Source organism: Primulina tabacum, chromosome 15 (genome assembly GCF_025594145.1).
Source record: "Primulina tabacum isolate GXHZ01 chromosome 15, ASM2559414v2, whole genome shotgun sequence".
Lineage (NCBI taxonomy): Eukaryota > Viridiplantae > Streptophyta > Magnoliopsida > Lamiales > Gesneriaceae > Primulina > Primulina tabacum.
In genome coordinates this window covers 31,542,383-31,559,681 of record NC_134564.1, presented here as the reverse complement: position 1 = coordinate 31,559,681, position 17,299 = coordinate 31,542,383, and the positions used below count along the sequence as shown (strand labels likewise).

Sequence of the window (17,299 nt, the reverse complement as noted above, 5' to 3'; positions counted from 1 at the left end):
ATCACGAGAATTGAGAAGAGTCGAGGGGGAATTTTAAACTTATGGACCATTCGCGATATTATTTTCTTATGGAAAAAAGGTTGATGTTATTATTCCAATTGAAATTGATGAATATAACTTCTTGTTATTACAAAAAAAAAAAAAAATTGTTCTATTGAAAAAACTCCCAAGCAACGTGTTTTATAAACTGATTTAATCATGAAATGGCGTCATGATGAAATTTTTCTGACAAAAAAACTTTAAAACACACGATAAACAAAAAACTGAACACTGTGGATGGAAAAGATAATCTTGATATACCAACAAATGTCTAAAGAATTCTATTGACTAACTAGACAATCCTAACCTAATGATCAAATTAGCGTATCAAATCCAAAAATACAATAGAGAAGTCCTCAAGATTTGTGTTATACACATGAAACAGTAGAGCCATAAACCAAAGGGAATCAGCGGAATAAGACATAGGTGAATCAAATAGGAAATTTGACAAACTATGCACATAAACCTTACTGATGGCTAATGCTAAAATGTTATTCAGGGACGATAAATCCAGCTCGTTTCAACTCATATGAATAACCGACTTATTCAGTACCGCTTACAGGTGGGCTAAAAGGGGGCATTAGTGGTTTGCATTGCGGTAGACACCGTTGGAGGAGTTGTTGGCACTGGAATTGGCATTGTCTTTGGAGTTTGGTTTTCATTCATAGAAGAGAGGATCTCTTTTGGGGTTTCCGCCAGAGTTTCGCAAACATTATGTGTCTTGGAACTCCATACTTTTCAAATTTTGATCCTGAAAATTGAAAGAAGCAATGTTCGTTGAAAATGATGAAAGGGGAGAGAGGGGCTTCCTCAGAGGCGACGTTTGTATGTGTTGCGTGTTGGTTGCAATGCTGGATTGCTGTTTTACAGGGCCGCTGGACATGTTTTTCTTGCCTGTGACAATAATTCATGGCAGATGATTTATAAACAGTTTCAAACTTAAATTAGATGCAAGTGAGCTGTGCTGTGAGAGCATAATAATGAGCAAATGGTTTTAAGATGCAGCTCAAATAGTTTGAATTGTACAGCAATCCAAGCCATATTTCTGTCGATATACTACTACATAAGCAGCCATATAGAATGACGGGTAACTATTGCTGCTCATTATCCTTCCAACTATAAATGCATAAGATATAAAACGTTACAAATAGAAAAGTTTAATGATGTTTTTACCAGAAGAATGAACCATAAGACCACTGTGGTGATGGCTTGGGGAACCCTGCTGCTTCGCATTGTTATTCTTTGACAAAGAATGAGAACCGACTTTCTCCACAAGCATATTTTGCAACATTGACCCTCCCAAGAAAATATCTCATCAGCCGCACCTCCTGTTGATGTTCTAGAATTCTTGTCCACACTTTTTGATGGACTGTCTTGACCCAAAAATCGCTTCTTGATCTGTTATCAATTGTCCCTGTAGTTTCTTTTGATCCTAATGTAACAAAAATAAGTAGGAAATTTCATATTTTAGCATATACATTCTGTAAAAGCGCACAGTCATGGCATTGATGTCATGTAAAAAGCGCACACAGTCATGGCATTGATGTCATATGTTAAGTATATACCCTCTGCCTTTGACGCTCTTGTTCTTTCAAGTGCTTTATGTCACAGTACTGTTCAATCATGGATACAAGGCCAACCTAAACAAAATAAATATCAATAAACTATTGACTACAGCACAATACAATGCCAAAACTCGGTTCCTCTTTCCATCATATAAGACACTGGTGCTTACTACATCATATAAGAACTCAATTCCTCTTTCCATCTCCCAGGCTTTTGCATTTGATTTCAGCGTCTCCATCATTCCTTAAGATAGCATAGTTAAAAAAGATACGAAGAAACTGCCGAAATTTTTTCAATATTTGAACCATCGAAACATCATTTATAACTTGATGCTGGCATATAAGCAGCATTGAACATAATTTGTCAGTACCTGTTCTATCATAGAACCTTCAATTAAACACATTTTTCCCTACATTAATTGCTAAGCTTGAAAATAAACCATGTACCTGAAATTTTATTGACAAGTGTACGAGCTTTTTCAGCACGCTTTAGCACGAGATGTGTACCTCTCCCAGCGTTATATCGATTTTCATCCTATGTATGAAATACAATTGAAATGAAAAAAAAAATACAAATAATGTAGGTAATGAACCAACACTCAGACAAAAAAGTTATGTTATAACCGACCCTATTATATTCTTCCAGCCAGCATTCCTCATCACAAGCAGCCAACCAATTTTTAACCTTTTCGAGGATCTCTTTCCTACTGAAAGCTTCCTCTTCGGGCTAAGAAATCTGAACCTCCAGCTGTTCTGAAAGATATGATGTATTGATTGCCTCTGCAAGATGGTAATAATTCGGACATTTACTTCTTAGTAATATTTTGCGACGGTACCAGGTCACTGTTGTAAGGACCGTGTATCGTGTTATCGTAAATCCTGTGTGATTATCGATAATTCATGAAATTGATATGTGATTATGTATTTGATGTATATTATGACAAGGAAATTGAGAAAATGAATATTGAATATGAATTGACGTTGTAAGAGCTCGATTGGAGAGGCCGGACGCCAATTTAGTACAAACATAAATAATTGCACAGAACGAGTGGCGCCCGGGCGGTAGAAAATGACCGCCCGAGCGCCAAGGTAGAAATTTTGAGTGTTCGGACAGAACACTTCGCGCCCGAGCGGTAGTTTGTGACCGCCCGAGCGCGGAGCAAGTGGCATTTGGACAGAACATGCCGCGCCCGAGCGGTAATTTTTGACCGCCCGAGCGCGGTGCATGTGAAACTCGGGGGCAGAACTTCTCGCGCTCGGGCGCGAGAATTCTACCGCTCGAGCGCCGAAGCGGTGAGTTGATAAGAACAATTCTTTCATTCATTTTCTTCATTTCATTTCAGAGACTTCGAGAGAATACGAGGGAATTTAAATTTCTTTCGTCCAAATCGACTTCAAAACGCTGTCTAAACGCGAAACAAATTATATATTTGTGATCGTCGCGTCGAGAGCTTCTGACTGAGGTAATTTTCTTCTAGTTCCAGCCGCTCGAAATATCAAAGTGCTGGAATAGCATGTATTTGAAGTTGAATTTCTGATATGTAGTAAAATAACCGACAAGAAACTTGTATTCAAAGTCGGAATTGAATTATGATATGAATTTGATTTGATATGAATTTTTGAAGTTTCAAATGATATTTGAAACTCATATTAATGATTTTGGAGTATGTTATTGATTGGAATGAGTATGTTATTGATGTAGATAAAGTGTAATATCAATATCTTCAGGCTACATCAACTGGAAACGAAGAATTGAGGTATGTTGCGACCGGGTAACATACGACAGGTATCTGTATTATATGATATATGTCGGATTGATTTGATTGATTGGAATGAGATTATGTGTCTATATGCCTTATTTGTTGATTTATGTGGCATACATGACATTGAGATTGAGATATCGATGTATAAAATAAATGTTTTGTTAACACACATCATTTTATGCATACATCGATACATGACCTGCACGTTGAGCTATGATCCTTGGATACCCTGATATGATTTGATTGGCTTCCGGGGTTTGTGAACACAATCGCTATGCCGGTATTATATGACCCATAAAGCATAGACAATTGTGGACCCATATGATTGGATATGAGATTTGGGACTTGATGGCGCTTTGCCGACGCTATCATACGAGTATCCCATATTGGCCGGTGTGCCAGCTCGAGCATTGATTTGATAGCAGTTCGATTGATTCTGACATGTGCTCAGTGGATGGGCATTTGACCCGATACCTCCACGACATACATGCATTGTATACCATATATCATTGCTTAGATATCTGTGGTATATATGATTGGTTGTTCCATACGGAGCTTTGCTTACCCCCAAGGGGGGCTGTTGTTGTCTTTGTGTGTGGACAATGGCAGGTACTCCAGGATATCAGGAGACCGGAGAGAGTACTTCTGGAGGGAGCCACAGCTTGGGCTGAGGTTTTATATTTTGTCTTGTTCCCAGTATATATGTATATGTATCTATATACCGGGGCATGTCCCGAGAATGTGAGTTGTTTGTATATGATAGATTTTGATTTCGTGTGGGCATGTTTATGACGTGAGATTAAATACTATTTTTAGTATTCAAATAAAATGATTTGGGCTCATTGTAAAGAAAATTTAAACTCGTTTTCCGCTGTAATTAATTAACCCTAATCAGATTGCATTGTAATAACTGATTAGGAGCTAAGGGCCCCACACAGAGTGGTATCAGAGCATAGCTGGGAATGCTCGATTGAGTTTTGTGTACACTTGAATAGGCACAAATGAATTGTGCGCTTGTGTTTGAATTATTTGTATTACTTGCTCCTACTTGATTTGATTCGAGTAAGTATCTGATGAGATTGATGATATGAGATGATGAGATTATGAAATTGTGATATTCATCTTTTGATTTGTAGATGGATCCCACAAATGAAACTGCGAGTAGCAGTACTAAGAGGATTGTTGGGCAATTTGAAGGATTGTCCATGGATGTAGTGATGGCTCGATTCCAGAATCTGAAACCACCGAGGTTCTTTGGCACTGAGAGTGCTGAAAGAGCTGAGGCCTGGCTAATGGATATCGAGCACCTGTTTAATATTGTTGAGTATTCTAAGGCTCGGAGACTGAAACTTGCTTTGTATCAGCTGAAAGACCGAGCTAAATCTTGGTGGGAAGCCGCTGAGATTGGACTGAAGGAAGCCGGGATTGAAGTCACATGGGATGTCTTCAAGGCCCAGTTTTTGGAGCAGTATTCTCCTCCATCTTATTATACTGCACAGGAGAATGAATTTAATAATCTGCAGCAGGGAACGATGTCTGTTGCAGAGTATGCTTCGAAGTTTTCTACTTTACTGAAGTATGCACCTCACGTAGCTGGGAATGCGAGGGCAAAATATAACAGGTTTGTAAATGGATTACATCCTGCTTTATATACTTATGTTGTTTCTGGATTGCCTACCAGCTACGCAGAGGCAGTTGAACGAGCCAAGGCAGCCGAGGCTGGACTTAGGAGAGGAGGTCCACAATATACTCCTCCACCTCCGGTGTCAGCTCAGCAGCCTACTTTGAGGCCGAGAGGTAAGAAGTTTAAGAAGACCGGTTCTGTTTCTTCATCTTCTTCGAGCTCTAGTGGATCACAGCGAGGGAGTCCTGTGATTGCACCCTATTGTAGCCATTGTGGGGGTAAACATACTATCGAGCAGTGTCGAGGTATGTTTGGTACTTGTTATCAATGTGGGCAGGAAGGCCATTTCTCTCGAGTATGTCCGAACAGGGGTACGACTTCTGCTCAACCCCAGCCAGGATTTAGAGGTGGCCCTGGTATGACGAGACCTACTGTTCCTGTTCCATCATTTCAGCAGTCGAGTATCCCACGATATCGAGGACCGGGTGGTCAGAGTACCCAAGTTCCTCCTCAAGTGAGAGTGTATGCCATGACTGAGGATCAGGCGAGAGAAGCTCCTGGAGGCGTGATTGCAGGTATTTGCACGCTTTGCGATTATCCTGCACGTGTTTTATTTGATACATGAGCATCTCATTCATTCATATCTCATGCATTTGTTGCATCTCACGATATTGAGTGTATCCCGTTGTATGACACTTTGTCGATAGCCACGCCAGCAGGGAAGATTATTTTGTCTGAAAAAGTTGTGCATAATTGTGTATTAATATATGAGGATAATGTGATGTTCTTGAATTTGATTGTCCTCCCAATGCACGACTTTGATTGTATTGTTGGCATGGATATCTTGATGACGAATCGAGCTACTGTTGATTGTTGTCATGGAGTGGTTCGATTTCGACCGATTGATGGACCCAAGTGGAATTTTTATGGCAAGGGTTCCCAAGCCAAAATTTCATTGGTATCTTCCTTGGAAATGTCCCGATTGTTGACTAGCGGAGATGAAGATTATCTTATCTACGCTATTGATATTTCGAAGAAGAAGTCTTCTTTATCTGAGATTCCTGTTGCGAAAGAATTCCCATATGTATTTCCCGATGAGATTCCTGATTTTCCTCCTCATCGAGAAGTTGAGTTTAGTATTGATCTTGTGCCGGGGATTGCGCCTATTTCGAAAGCTCCTTATCGCATGGCACCATTGGAATTGAAAGAATTGAAAGAACAATTACAGGATCTTCTCGATAAGGGATATATTCGACCGAGTGTATCACCTTGGGGAGCTCCAGTTTTATTTGTTCGAAAGAAAGATGGTACGATGCGAATGTGTATTGATTATAGGCAATTGAATCGGGCTACTGTGAAAAACAAGTACCCACTTCCTCGTATTGATGATTTGTTTGATCAGCTTCAAGGTACTTCTGTATACTCGAAGATTGATCTTCGTTCTGGGTATCATCAAGTACGAGTTCGAGACGAAGATGTGCCCAAAACTGCTTTTCGTACGAGGTATGGCCACTATGAATTTCTGGTTATGCCTTTCGGTCTTACGAATGCTCCTGCTATTTTTATGGACTTAATGAATCGTGTCTTCCGAGATTATCTGGACCGATTCGTTATTGTATTTATCGATGATATTCTTGTATATTCGAAATCGAAAAAGGAGCATGCTGAACATTTGAGACTGGTACTTCAAACTCTTCGTACTAGTCCTTTATATGCCAAATTGTCCAAATGTGAATTTTGGATGGACATAGTGGTATTTTTGGGCCACGTCATTTCAAGACATGGCATATCTGTTGATCCTGCTAAGGTCGAAGCTGTATTGAATTGGCCGAGACCTACGAATGTTCCTGAGATCCGTAGCTTCATGGGTTTGGCTGGATATTATCGTCGTTTTATTGAAGGATTTTCGAAAATAGCTAAACCTATTACTCAACTGACATAGAAGAATCAGCGATTCATTTGGTCAGATGAATGTGAAGCTAGTTTTCTTGAATTGAAGACGAGATTGACCACAACACCTGTGCTTACTATTCCCTCAGGTACCGGAGGATTTGTGGTATGTACAGATGCGTCTGGTAAAGGTTTGGGCTATGTTTTGATGCAACATGGAAAAGTGGTTGCTTATGCATCTCGTCAATTGAAATCTCATGAAACACGTTATCCTGTTCATGATCTCGAATTGGCCGCCATTGTGTTTGCTCTGAAAATTTGGCGCCATTATTTGTACGGAGAAAAGTTTGTTATATATTCGGACCATAAGAGTCTGAAATATCTGTTTTCTCAATCTGATTTGAATATGAGGCAACACAGGTGGATGGATCTCTTGAAGGACTTTGATTGTGAGATTCAATATCACCCTGGATCGGTGAATGTTACTGCGGATGCCCTTAGTCGGAAAGTTTATGATTCTGTTTTAACTTCTGTTTGTGTCGCCAAGGTACATGAGGATATTTGTACTTCTGGCTGGACTTTTCACTCGAATTGGAATTCTGTTACTGTCTCAGCATTGCAAATTGAGCCGAATTTGATATCGAAGATACGAAAGGCCCAACGAAGCGATGCTCAGATCCAAAAGTCGAAAGAACTGGTATCGGCAGGACATCAATCTGGATTCCAGATTTCTTCTGATGGTTCTTTACGACTTAATGGTCGGCTGGTAGTCCCTAATGATTCTGATTTGAAATCTGCTCTTCTTCGTGAAGCACATTGTAGCAAATACAGTATTCACCCTGGAGGTTGGAAGATGTATTTGACATTGAGACCTCAATTCTGGTGGAAACGTATGAAGAAGGACATTGCTGAGTTTATTTCGAAATGTCTTGTCTGCCAGCAAGTAAAAGCCGAGAGAATGAAACAGGGAGGATTGCTCCATAGTCTTGAAATCCCGAAATGGAATTGGGAACATATCGCTATGGATTTTGTGACTTATTTACCTCGTTCGCCCAAGGGCTGTGATGCTATTTGGGTGATTATTGATCGGCTTTCGAAATCTGCGCATTTTATTCCGTATGAACGGACTTATCCTTATAAGAGAATGGCCCGTTTATACATTGAGAATGTTGTGAGACTGCACGGTGTGCCAGTCTCGATTGTATCTGATCGTGATCCCAGATTTGCTTCTAAATTCTGGGGTAGTTTTCAGGAAGCGATGGGTACGCGTTTGGCTATGAGTACTGCTTATCATCCTCAAACTGATGGCCAGACCGAGCGTACGATTCAGACTCTAGAGGATATGTTGCGTGCGATTGTGATGGACTTCAGAATGGGATGGCAAGATGCCTTACCATTGGTCGAATTTTCTTATAATAATAGCTTTCAGACAAGTATCGGTATGGCACCGTTTGAAGCTCTATATGGGAGACGATGTAGATCACCATTATTCTGGGATGAGATTGGTGAGAGACAATTGACTGGACCTGAAATGATACAGGAAATGAACGATAAGGTTCAGTTGATTCGGCAGCGGATGAAAGCTGCTCAGGATCGTCAAACGAGTTATGCGAATAAACGAAGACGACCCTTGGAATTCCATAAAGGTGAAAGAGTATTTTTGAAAATATCTCCCTTTAGAGGCACTGTTCGATTTGGCATGCGAGGGAAATTATCTCCTCGTTATGTTGGTCCATACGAGATTCTGGATCGAGTTGGTGATCTTGCGTATCGATTGGCATTGCCACCAGCTCTATCTACTATTCATGATGTGTTTCATGTTTCTATGCTGAGGAAATATGAACCCGATCCATCACATGTACTTGCACCTGACGAGGTTGAACTGTATCCTTCTCTTTCCTATGTCGAACAACCTGTTCGTATTATGGATCGAAAGGAAAAGATATTGAGAAATAAATCGATTCCCCTAGTACGAGTGCAATGGACACGACATGGTGTTGAAGAGTCGACGTGGGAATTGGAGAGCAAAATGCGAGATTCATATCCGCATTTATTTGATGCTAATCCATCTGTTCCATTGTATTCGATTTATTCTGATCCTTTTACTGATTTTAGCTTTGATATGTACTATAACTGGTGACATATGTATGTTTGCCAATTTTATGTATATAGAGATGTTTGAGATTTCGAGGACGAAATCTTTTAAGAGGGGGAGAAATGTAAGGACCGTGTATCGTGTTATCGTAAATCCTGTGTGATTATCGATAATTCATGAAATTGATATGTGATTATGTATTTGATGTATATTATGACAAGGAAATTGAGAAAATGAATATTGAATATGAATTGACATTGTAAGAGCTCGATTGGAGAGGCCGGACGCCAATTTAGTACAAACATAAATAATTGCACAGAACGAGTGGCGCCCGGGCGGTAGAAAATGACCGCCCGAGCGCCAAGGTAGAAATTTTGAGTGTTCGGACAGAACACTTCGCGCCCGAGCGGTAGTTTGTGACCGCCCGAGCGCGGAGCAAGTGGCATTTGGACAGAACATGCCGCGCCCGAGCGGTAATTTTTGACCGCCCGAGCGCGGTGCATGTGAAACTCGGGGGCAGAACCTCTCGCGCTCGGGCGCGAGAATTCTACCGCCCGAGCGCCGAAGCGGTGAGTTGATAAGAACAATTCTTTCATTCATTTTCTTCATTTCATTTCAGAGACTTCGAGAGAATACGAGGGAATTTAAATTTCTTTCGTCCAAATCGACTTCAAAACGCTGTCTAAACGCGAAACAAATTATATATTTGTGATCGTCGTGCGAGAGCTTCTGACTGAGGTAATTTTCTTCCAGTTCCAGCAGCTCGAAATATCAAAGTGCTGGAATAGCATGTATTTGAAGTTGAATTTCTGATATGTAGTAGAATAACCGACAAGAAACTTGTATTCAAAGTCGGAATTGAATTATGATATGAATTTGATTTGATATGAATTTTTGAAGTTTCAAATGATATTTGAAACTCATATTAATGATTTTGGAGTATGTTATTGATTGGAATGAGTATGTTATTGATGTAGATAAAGTGTAATATCAATATCTTCAGGCTACATCAACTGGAAACGAAGAATTGAGGTATGTTGCGACCGGGTAACATACGACATGTATCTGTATTATATGATATATGTCGGATTGATTTGATTGATTGGAATGAGATTATGTGTCTATATGCCTTATTTGTTGATTTATGTGGCATACATGACATTGAGATTGAGATATCGATGTATAAAATAAATGTTTTGTTAACACACATCATTTTATGCATACATCGATACATGACCTGCACGTTGAGCTATGATCCTTGGATACCCTGATATGATTTGATTGGCTTCCGGGGTTTGTGAACACAATCGCTATGCCGGTATTATATGACCCGTAAAGCATAGACAATTGTGGCCCCATATGATTGGATATGAGATTTGGGACTTGATGGCGCTTTGCCGACGCTATCATACGAGTATCCCATATTGGCCGGTGTGCCAGCTCGAGCATTGATTTGATAGCGATTCGATTGATTCTGACATGTGCTCAGTGGATGGACATTTGACCCGATACCTCCACGACATACATGCATTGCATACCATATATCATTGCTTAGATATCTGTGGTATATATGATTGGTTGTTCCATACGGAGCTTTGCTCACCCCCAAGGGGGGCTGTTGTTGTCTTTGTGTGTGGACAATGGCAGGTACTCCAGGATATCAGGAGACCGGAGAGAGTACTTCTGGAGGGAGCCACAGCTTGGGCTGAGGTTTTATGTTTTGTCTTGTTCCCAGTATATATGTATATGTATCTATATACCGGGGCATGTCCCGAGAATGTGAGTTGTTTGTATATGATAGATTTTGATTTCGTGTGGGCATGTTTATGACGTGAGATTAAATACTATTTTTAGTATTCAAATAAAATGATTTGGGCTCATTGTAAAGAAAATTTAAACTCGTTTTCCGCTGTAATTAATTAACCCTAATCAGATTGCATTGTAATAACGATTAGGAGCTAAGGACCCCACAACTGTAAACATGGCCAGACCTAGGAATCTCGAAGCGAGATGAGGCAGAAATGGGAGCGGGAGCTCACAATTTGAAAAACGACACAATTTAATTTTTATCAGTTGGGATGGACCATGGGGAGAGGGAAGACTGCTCCACCATTGTCCAGAACAAGTCCCTATGTTAGAGGCTTGACACCTTCCTTTCCAGACAAAAACACGCCTCCATTTCCTATGTAAAAGAAGAGCAGAAGCAGCGCCCGACTCTATCGCTTCCACTTAAAGATCTGTTGTGTATTGTGCTTCAACAGCCATGTGTGTTCCTCTCTACATATTTACTCTAAAACCTCCCTCTTTTCGGAAAGGACCTCTTTCATTTTACTTAATTTCATTTCTTCCAATCTTGTTACTTCTCTGAACACAAGAATTATTGCATATGTACTATATAATTGCCATATGCCATTGATTGAGCACTTATTTAAGCAGAAAAAGTGGCAAAATACAATGTTGATGAACTCCAAAGATAGAGTGTTCTGTTATTTCATCTTCTGAGGCAGCAACAGTAATCGTCACATTTTGGAATCTTTGTTGCTCCTCGTGTGGTGTATCCATAAGATTCCACAGCTCTACCATGGTCATCGCAAGAGTTTGAAACTGAAAAAGAGTTAAAATAAGAAAAAGTAGATAAGAAAGTTCACTAGAAAATGGTATACCTTTTGCATGCGCTGCAACTTGGCATCCTTGAGCCTGTGAATTGTAGCAGACAATCTCTCGACCGTATTAACATTTATGCTTTTCATGTCACATGAATCCTCCAAAGTTGGATGACTATCTCGAATTTTTAATTTGTAGTCCATCCCAAGCACCAAGCAAAGAGAGTTGAGAACATTCAATTGGCCGAGCACATGTTTTAGGCGTTCACTCTGCGTATAGAAAAAATCATGCCCAAATATGGTAGTAACTAAAGAACTATCAAACAAGATGAAACTTGTATTTATTAACACACACATACCAAGCCTTCAATTTTTGTTTACGCTGCTTGATTAACCGAAAAGAAAATCTTTGTTTTTCAAATTAAAACCCAAATCTTTCGTATAATTTTGGAAATAGCATAGTTCTGGCATATCCATAGTACTACCATTTTTACTTTTTTTTTTTTTGCAAAATTAATGTCAATATAAACAAAATTAACAGAAGTGAACAAATGCAAGAAACGAACCTTCTCTTTCTACAACAAACACAACTGATTTTGTAAATCATCTAAGCTTTTCAGTGATAAATCACCCTCATCAATGATCACTTTACTCTCCATGGATCCAGAAAGCTCCTTACAGATGATATTTATTCGTTTCAAAACCTCTGCAAATTGACCCTTCCTCTCGTTTTCTTTTTAATATCTTCAAGTTGACGCATTATGTCCGGAAGCCTTTTTTTCAAACTCCAAAAACTCTGGTTAAAACAGAAAACTTGGTATCATTTATAATTCAAATATCTTCACCCAGTCAAAGATGGTAGCATTTTATGATTCACACAAAGTTATCACATACTGTGCGATTCCCAGAACTCCTAGAACTCTTTTCCTTACCTTCGATATATGAACTGGTTGCTCTCCCAATGTAGCAGAAATGTCTACAACTTGTGCCTCTGAGTCGGCAAGTGATTGTCTCATCTGAGCTCGACAATGGCTTGCTTGATCCACTTTTCTCCGATACACTCCAAACACTTGTTCAAGTTCAAAAAGTATTTGGTCCCTTTCGTTATCAGGCTCTCCAATTCCATCCCACATTTTCTGATTCCACAAAACAATTCTTTTGTGTATGAAGACTTTATGTTCGCGTAATAAGCCAACTTTTTTGAATTCACCGAAGAGAAATAAATAAATAAATAACACTGAGATAGTGTGAGATCACCTGCAGCTCAGATAAAAGAGAACCACAAATTGTTTCCATTTGTGAAGGCTGATCCATGAGGTGGTTATTATTGCAAAGACAACTGCACCAGAAGTAGTACACAGAAGAAAAGCACCATGAGTATATTGGGGGTGCATGAAGTTTTGAACCAAGAACACCAAAAACACTAAAGTACTAGAAAGATGGCCAAATATTACTACTAAGCAGTAGATCATCTAACTTCTATAGTTGAAATGAATAAGTTTGAATCACATAAAGATCAATCAAATAACACCGTCAACTTAGAAATATATAAATTCAAGAACCAATCCAACCTGTTCACATTTAAAAGGCAAACACAGTAGTGGTAAATTTTCTCCTGTTACTTCGATTTATACTTTGTGACATGAAGGTGAGAAATAAATAACAGAATATCCATTCTATTATACCAAACAAATTCACCAATCTCATTCAGAACTACTAGTAGTGCTGGCATGCGCATTAGTTTATTAATTAGTCAAAATATTTTGTCAACCAATTAAAGATTGGGCAACTGTTTGATCAATCTTTTAAGTTTTATGTGGGTTAAGATATACATAAAATAAATTATAAATTAATTAAAAATAAGATTTGTTTTTTTAACATATCAACCTACCAAATATAGGTACTATAATAGCCACGTTCTTAATAATAGAGTAGGAAATAACCAAAATCCTCAACCACACCCAACAGAGAATGCTCAGCTGTAGAAATACACTTCAAGACATATGAAACTCAACTGATGTACAGAAAATCAAAAGGAAAAAAGAAAAACAGCCCTTATGAAATCGGCCAATCATACGAGATAAAAGAAACAGAGTAGCACCAGAGACCAACCTTCAACTTTTAAATCACACAGTCCCAACTACGCCAACCAAAAAACGTGTTTTGAATACTTAGTCAATAGAGCAACTTAGTTTTCAATACTTAGTCAACAGCATTAGTTAGCAATGGCATAAAAGGCTTGATACACTCTGTACACAAACACTTTTCTTTTGAGATCAATAAAATACGTTGGAGAGCAGTTGCAGTGCGATTCAATTCATACGCACATTAACATGGTATCAGAGCAATTTTTTCAATTTTGATGCGTATGCAGGTTGGGAGCTCTGCTATTGATCTGCTATTGAGTGATTCAAATCTGAACTTGCATAAATTTGAAGAATCTCGCATACATTGAATTTTTTTTTGCTCGAAGATCATGGCGAATCCAATCTCCACCTTCAGCTTCAACGATCCGTTATATTTGCATCCATCTGATGCTCCTGGTACGTCTCTAGTTGCTGATCCATTGATTGGAGCTGAAAATTACAGTGTTTGGAGCAGAGCAATGAAAATTGCACTTCATGCGAAAAATAAGCTTGGATTCATTAATGGCACTTGTAGCAAACCAGCTCCGAATTCTCCTACGTTATATCAGTGGGAACGATGTAATGCAGTGGTGTTGCCTTGGATATTTTCTTCGGTTTCTAAAGAAATTTTCTGTGGACTTGTTTACGCAAGTGACGCATCAAGTGTTTGGGCAGATCTTAAGGAACGATTCGATAAAATTTGTGGTTCTCGAATCTATACAATTCATCGGGACATTGTTCGGTTATCCCAGGGATCAGTCACTGTTTCCATTTATTTCTCGAAGCTCAAGCAGCTGTGGGATGAGCTAGCTTCGTTAATTGCTTCTCCATCTTGTGATTGTCCCAATTCCAGAGCATATGTTGAACATGAGCAACAACAGCGCTTAATTCAATTTCTCATGGGGCTGAATGATAGTTATAGTTCAGTTAGAAGTCAAATCCTCTTGATGCAACCACTCCCATCGGTTAGCCATGCATATTCACTTGTCTGTCGAGAAGAAGCACATCGAAATGTACTGGTCTTCCAACCCATTGCAGATGCCCCCACAACAGCATTCTATTCTTCATCCTCCAAGTATTCAGAGACTATCAAGTGTGATCACTGCTCTGTACTAGGACATACAAAAAGCAATTGTTTTCGCTTGATTGGTTATCCTCCGGGGCATAAGCTACACAGAAACTTTCCTCAAAACAAGAGTTTTAAGCCTCCTTCAAAGAATGCACGACTAGTTGCTCACACCTCTATCAGTGATGCGCCAACACCTCCTGTTAGTTCACAGTCTACTCCACCATCTTCCGCACATTTTACCCCAACTCAATATGCAAAACTTCTGAGCCTCATTGAGAATTCAACTATCAACTCTCCACCATCAGCAAACTTAGCAGGTATGGCTACCAGCTTAATGTCTTTCTCGGCCACTAACGAATGGATATTGGACAGTGGTGCAAATGCTCATATTTCAGGTACCTCTGCTGGACTTCAAAATCCTCAACCATGCCTTTCTTCCGCTGGATCAGTTAATCTACCAAATGGTAATTCTATTCCCATTACTTCTACTGGTTCTATTCAGCTATCCTCATCTCACACATTATCAAAAGTGCTCCATGTCCCCACATTCAAATTTAATCTTCTATCCATTTCCCAATTCACCAAAGATAATCAATGCTGTGTTGTGTTATATCCATCCTTTTGTTTATTTCAGGAAATCTTGACTGGGAAGATAATGGGGATTGGTAGACTCAGAGATGGCTTATATTACCTTGCAAGTCCCACCCTATCTGCTGATAATCCATCATGTACTCCCATTACCATCCCTTCGAAACATATAGCTGCTTGTCATATCTCATCTCATTTGAATAATAACATTGATCTTTGGCACAAAAGATTTGGCCATATGTCTGTTACTCGTTTACAATATTTGCCATTCATATCCCAACACAAACTTACACACCACTGCAATATATGTCCCCTTGCCAAACAGACTCGAAGTTCGTTTCCTGTGGTTACGAGACATTCATCGCCTCACTGTTTTCACCTTGTGCACATGGACATATGGGGTCCCTATCGTGTACCCACTCATGAAGGTGCCAAATATTTTTTAACCCTCGTAGATGATTTTTCGAGGTGTACATGGGTATTCTTGATGCATTTCAAATCTGACACTCCCCGAATCCTAAAACAATTCTTTGCTTTTGTTTCCACTCAATTTCAAACTCCAGTTAAGAATGTTAGGACAGACAATGGTTCTGAATTTTTCAATTCTGAGTGTCATGATCTGTTCAATTCTCTTGGCATCCTCCATCAGAGTTCATGTCCGTATACACCCCAACAAAACGGACTTGTTGAACGCAAGCACCGACATATACTCAATGTTGCTAGAGCCATTAAATTTCAAGCTTCAATTCCTGACATCCATTGGGGTGAGTGTATTTTACACGCTGCTTATTTGATAAATCGTACCCCTACTCCTCTACTTGAAAACAAAACACCATATAAAGTTCTTTTCAAGAAAGCCCCAACATTGACCATATTAAAGTGTTTGGTTGCCTCTGTTATGCCACCAACCTTCGTCCCACACATAAATTTGATGTTCGAGCTCATTCTTACATCTTTCTTGGTTTTCCACCTCATCAAAAGGGATTTAAACTCCTTGATCCTTCTAGCAACCGCTTCACAGTGTCCCGGGATGTCATTTTTCATGAGGACATATTTCCGTTTGCTACCATAACCCAATCTTCGAATGTTTTTTCTCCTTGGCCCTCACTGCATTCTGCTGATCATGATGATGATGCCTTAATTACACCTTTGCTTGTTCCTTCTCCCACCCCTCCATCTCAGAATTCCCCTCCAATTCATCACAAACGACCTTCCCGACAGTCAAGACCACCAATATGGACAAAGGATTTTATCTGTTCTACTGTAAATACTTCTTCACCAAACCCACAATATCACTTATCCCAATACCTTGGTTATAATCATGTTTCTCCTTCTCGCCAATCATTTCTTGCCTCAATTTCCCAACTCTCCGAACCAACTTCTTATAAAGAAGCCTCCACTGATCCACGTTGGACAAAGGCTAAGGAAGTTGAAATTTAAGCCCTTGAGGCTAACAAAACATGGGCAATTGTACCTCTTCCTACGGGCAAGAAGCCTATCGGTTGTCGTTGGATTTATAAGATTAAGTACAATGCCGATGGGACTATCAACAAATTCAAAGCTCGGCTTATTGCCAAAGGCTATACTCAACAATATGGCATTGATTATCATGACACATTTTCTCCAGTTGCAAAAATCGCATATGTCCGCTGTCTTTTGTCTCTTGCTGCTGCCAATAATTGGCCTTTATTACAAATGGATGTGACCAACGCCTTTCTACAAGGAGACCTTACAGAGGACATCTACGTGTCCATTCCTCCAGGTTTTGAACATTCCAACAAAAGAAACCATGCTTGCAAACTACTGAAATCCTTGTACGGTTTGAAGCAAGCCTCGCGACAATGGAACTCAAAATTCTGTTCTGTGATGCTCCAACATGGTTTTATTCAGTCTGTACATGATCATTCACTTTTCATTAAGCGCCAAGCTGCCCTTAT

General features: G+C 39.5%; 1 protein-coding gene and 2 long non-coding RNA genes across 5 annotated transcripts; 1 reads left to right on the top strand and 2 right to left on the bottom strand.

Moving 5' to 3' along the window:
• Window positions 1-337: 337 nt before the first annotated feature.
• Window positions 338-2,445, bottom strand: LOC142527033 (uncharacterized). Of its 2 annotated transcripts, XR_012815382.1 has the most exons (5): window positions 2,233-2,445; window positions 1,775-2,139; window positions 1,605-1,679; window positions 1,213-1,471; window positions 338-933 (listed from the first exon to the last, which is right to left on the bottom strand). It is a non-coding gene; the product is annotated as an uncharacterized LOC142527033 (long non-coding RNA). The 2 variants fall into 2 exon arrangements; XR_012815381.1 differs by having other exon boundaries at window positions 1,605-2,139.
• An 8,763-nt stretch (window positions 2,446-11,208) lies between these two features.
• On the bottom strand, window positions 11,209-12,929 carry LOC142527034 (uncharacterized). 2 transcript variants are annotated; one of them, XR_012815384.1, is made up of 6 exons: window positions 12,837-12,929; window positions 12,512-12,715; window positions 12,146-12,285; window positions 11,640-11,849; window positions 11,430-11,580; window positions 11,209-11,338 (listed from the first exon to the last, which is right to left on the bottom strand). It is a non-coding gene; the product is annotated as an uncharacterized LOC142527034 (long non-coding RNA). The 2 variants fall into 2 exon arrangements; XR_012815383.1 differs by having other exon boundaries at window positions 11,224-11,580.
• A 937-nt stretch (window positions 12,930-13,866) lies between these two features.
• On the top strand, window positions 13,867-15,542 carry LOC142528040 (uncharacterized). Its single transcript, XM_075633081.1, has 2 exons — window positions 13,867-15,238; window positions 15,409-15,542. Exons 1-2 carry the CDS (start codon window positions 14,056-14,058, stop codon window positions 15,441-15,443), a joined length of 1,218 nt encoding a protein of 405 aa, XP_075489196.1. The 5' UTR covers window positions 13,867-14,055; the 3' UTR covers window positions 15,444-15,542.
• Window positions 15,543-17,299: the final 1,757 nt, after the last annotated feature.

Coding starts and splice junctions, on each gene's coding strand:
- LOC142528040 (XM_075633081.1), top strand. CDS start 14,056: ATGGCGAATCCAATCTCCACCTTCAGCTTCAACGATCCGTTATATTTG. Junction 15,239..15,408: donor ATCAGTTAATCTACCAAATG/GTAATTCTATTC, acceptor TGTTTATTTCAG/GAAATCTTGACTGGGAAGAT.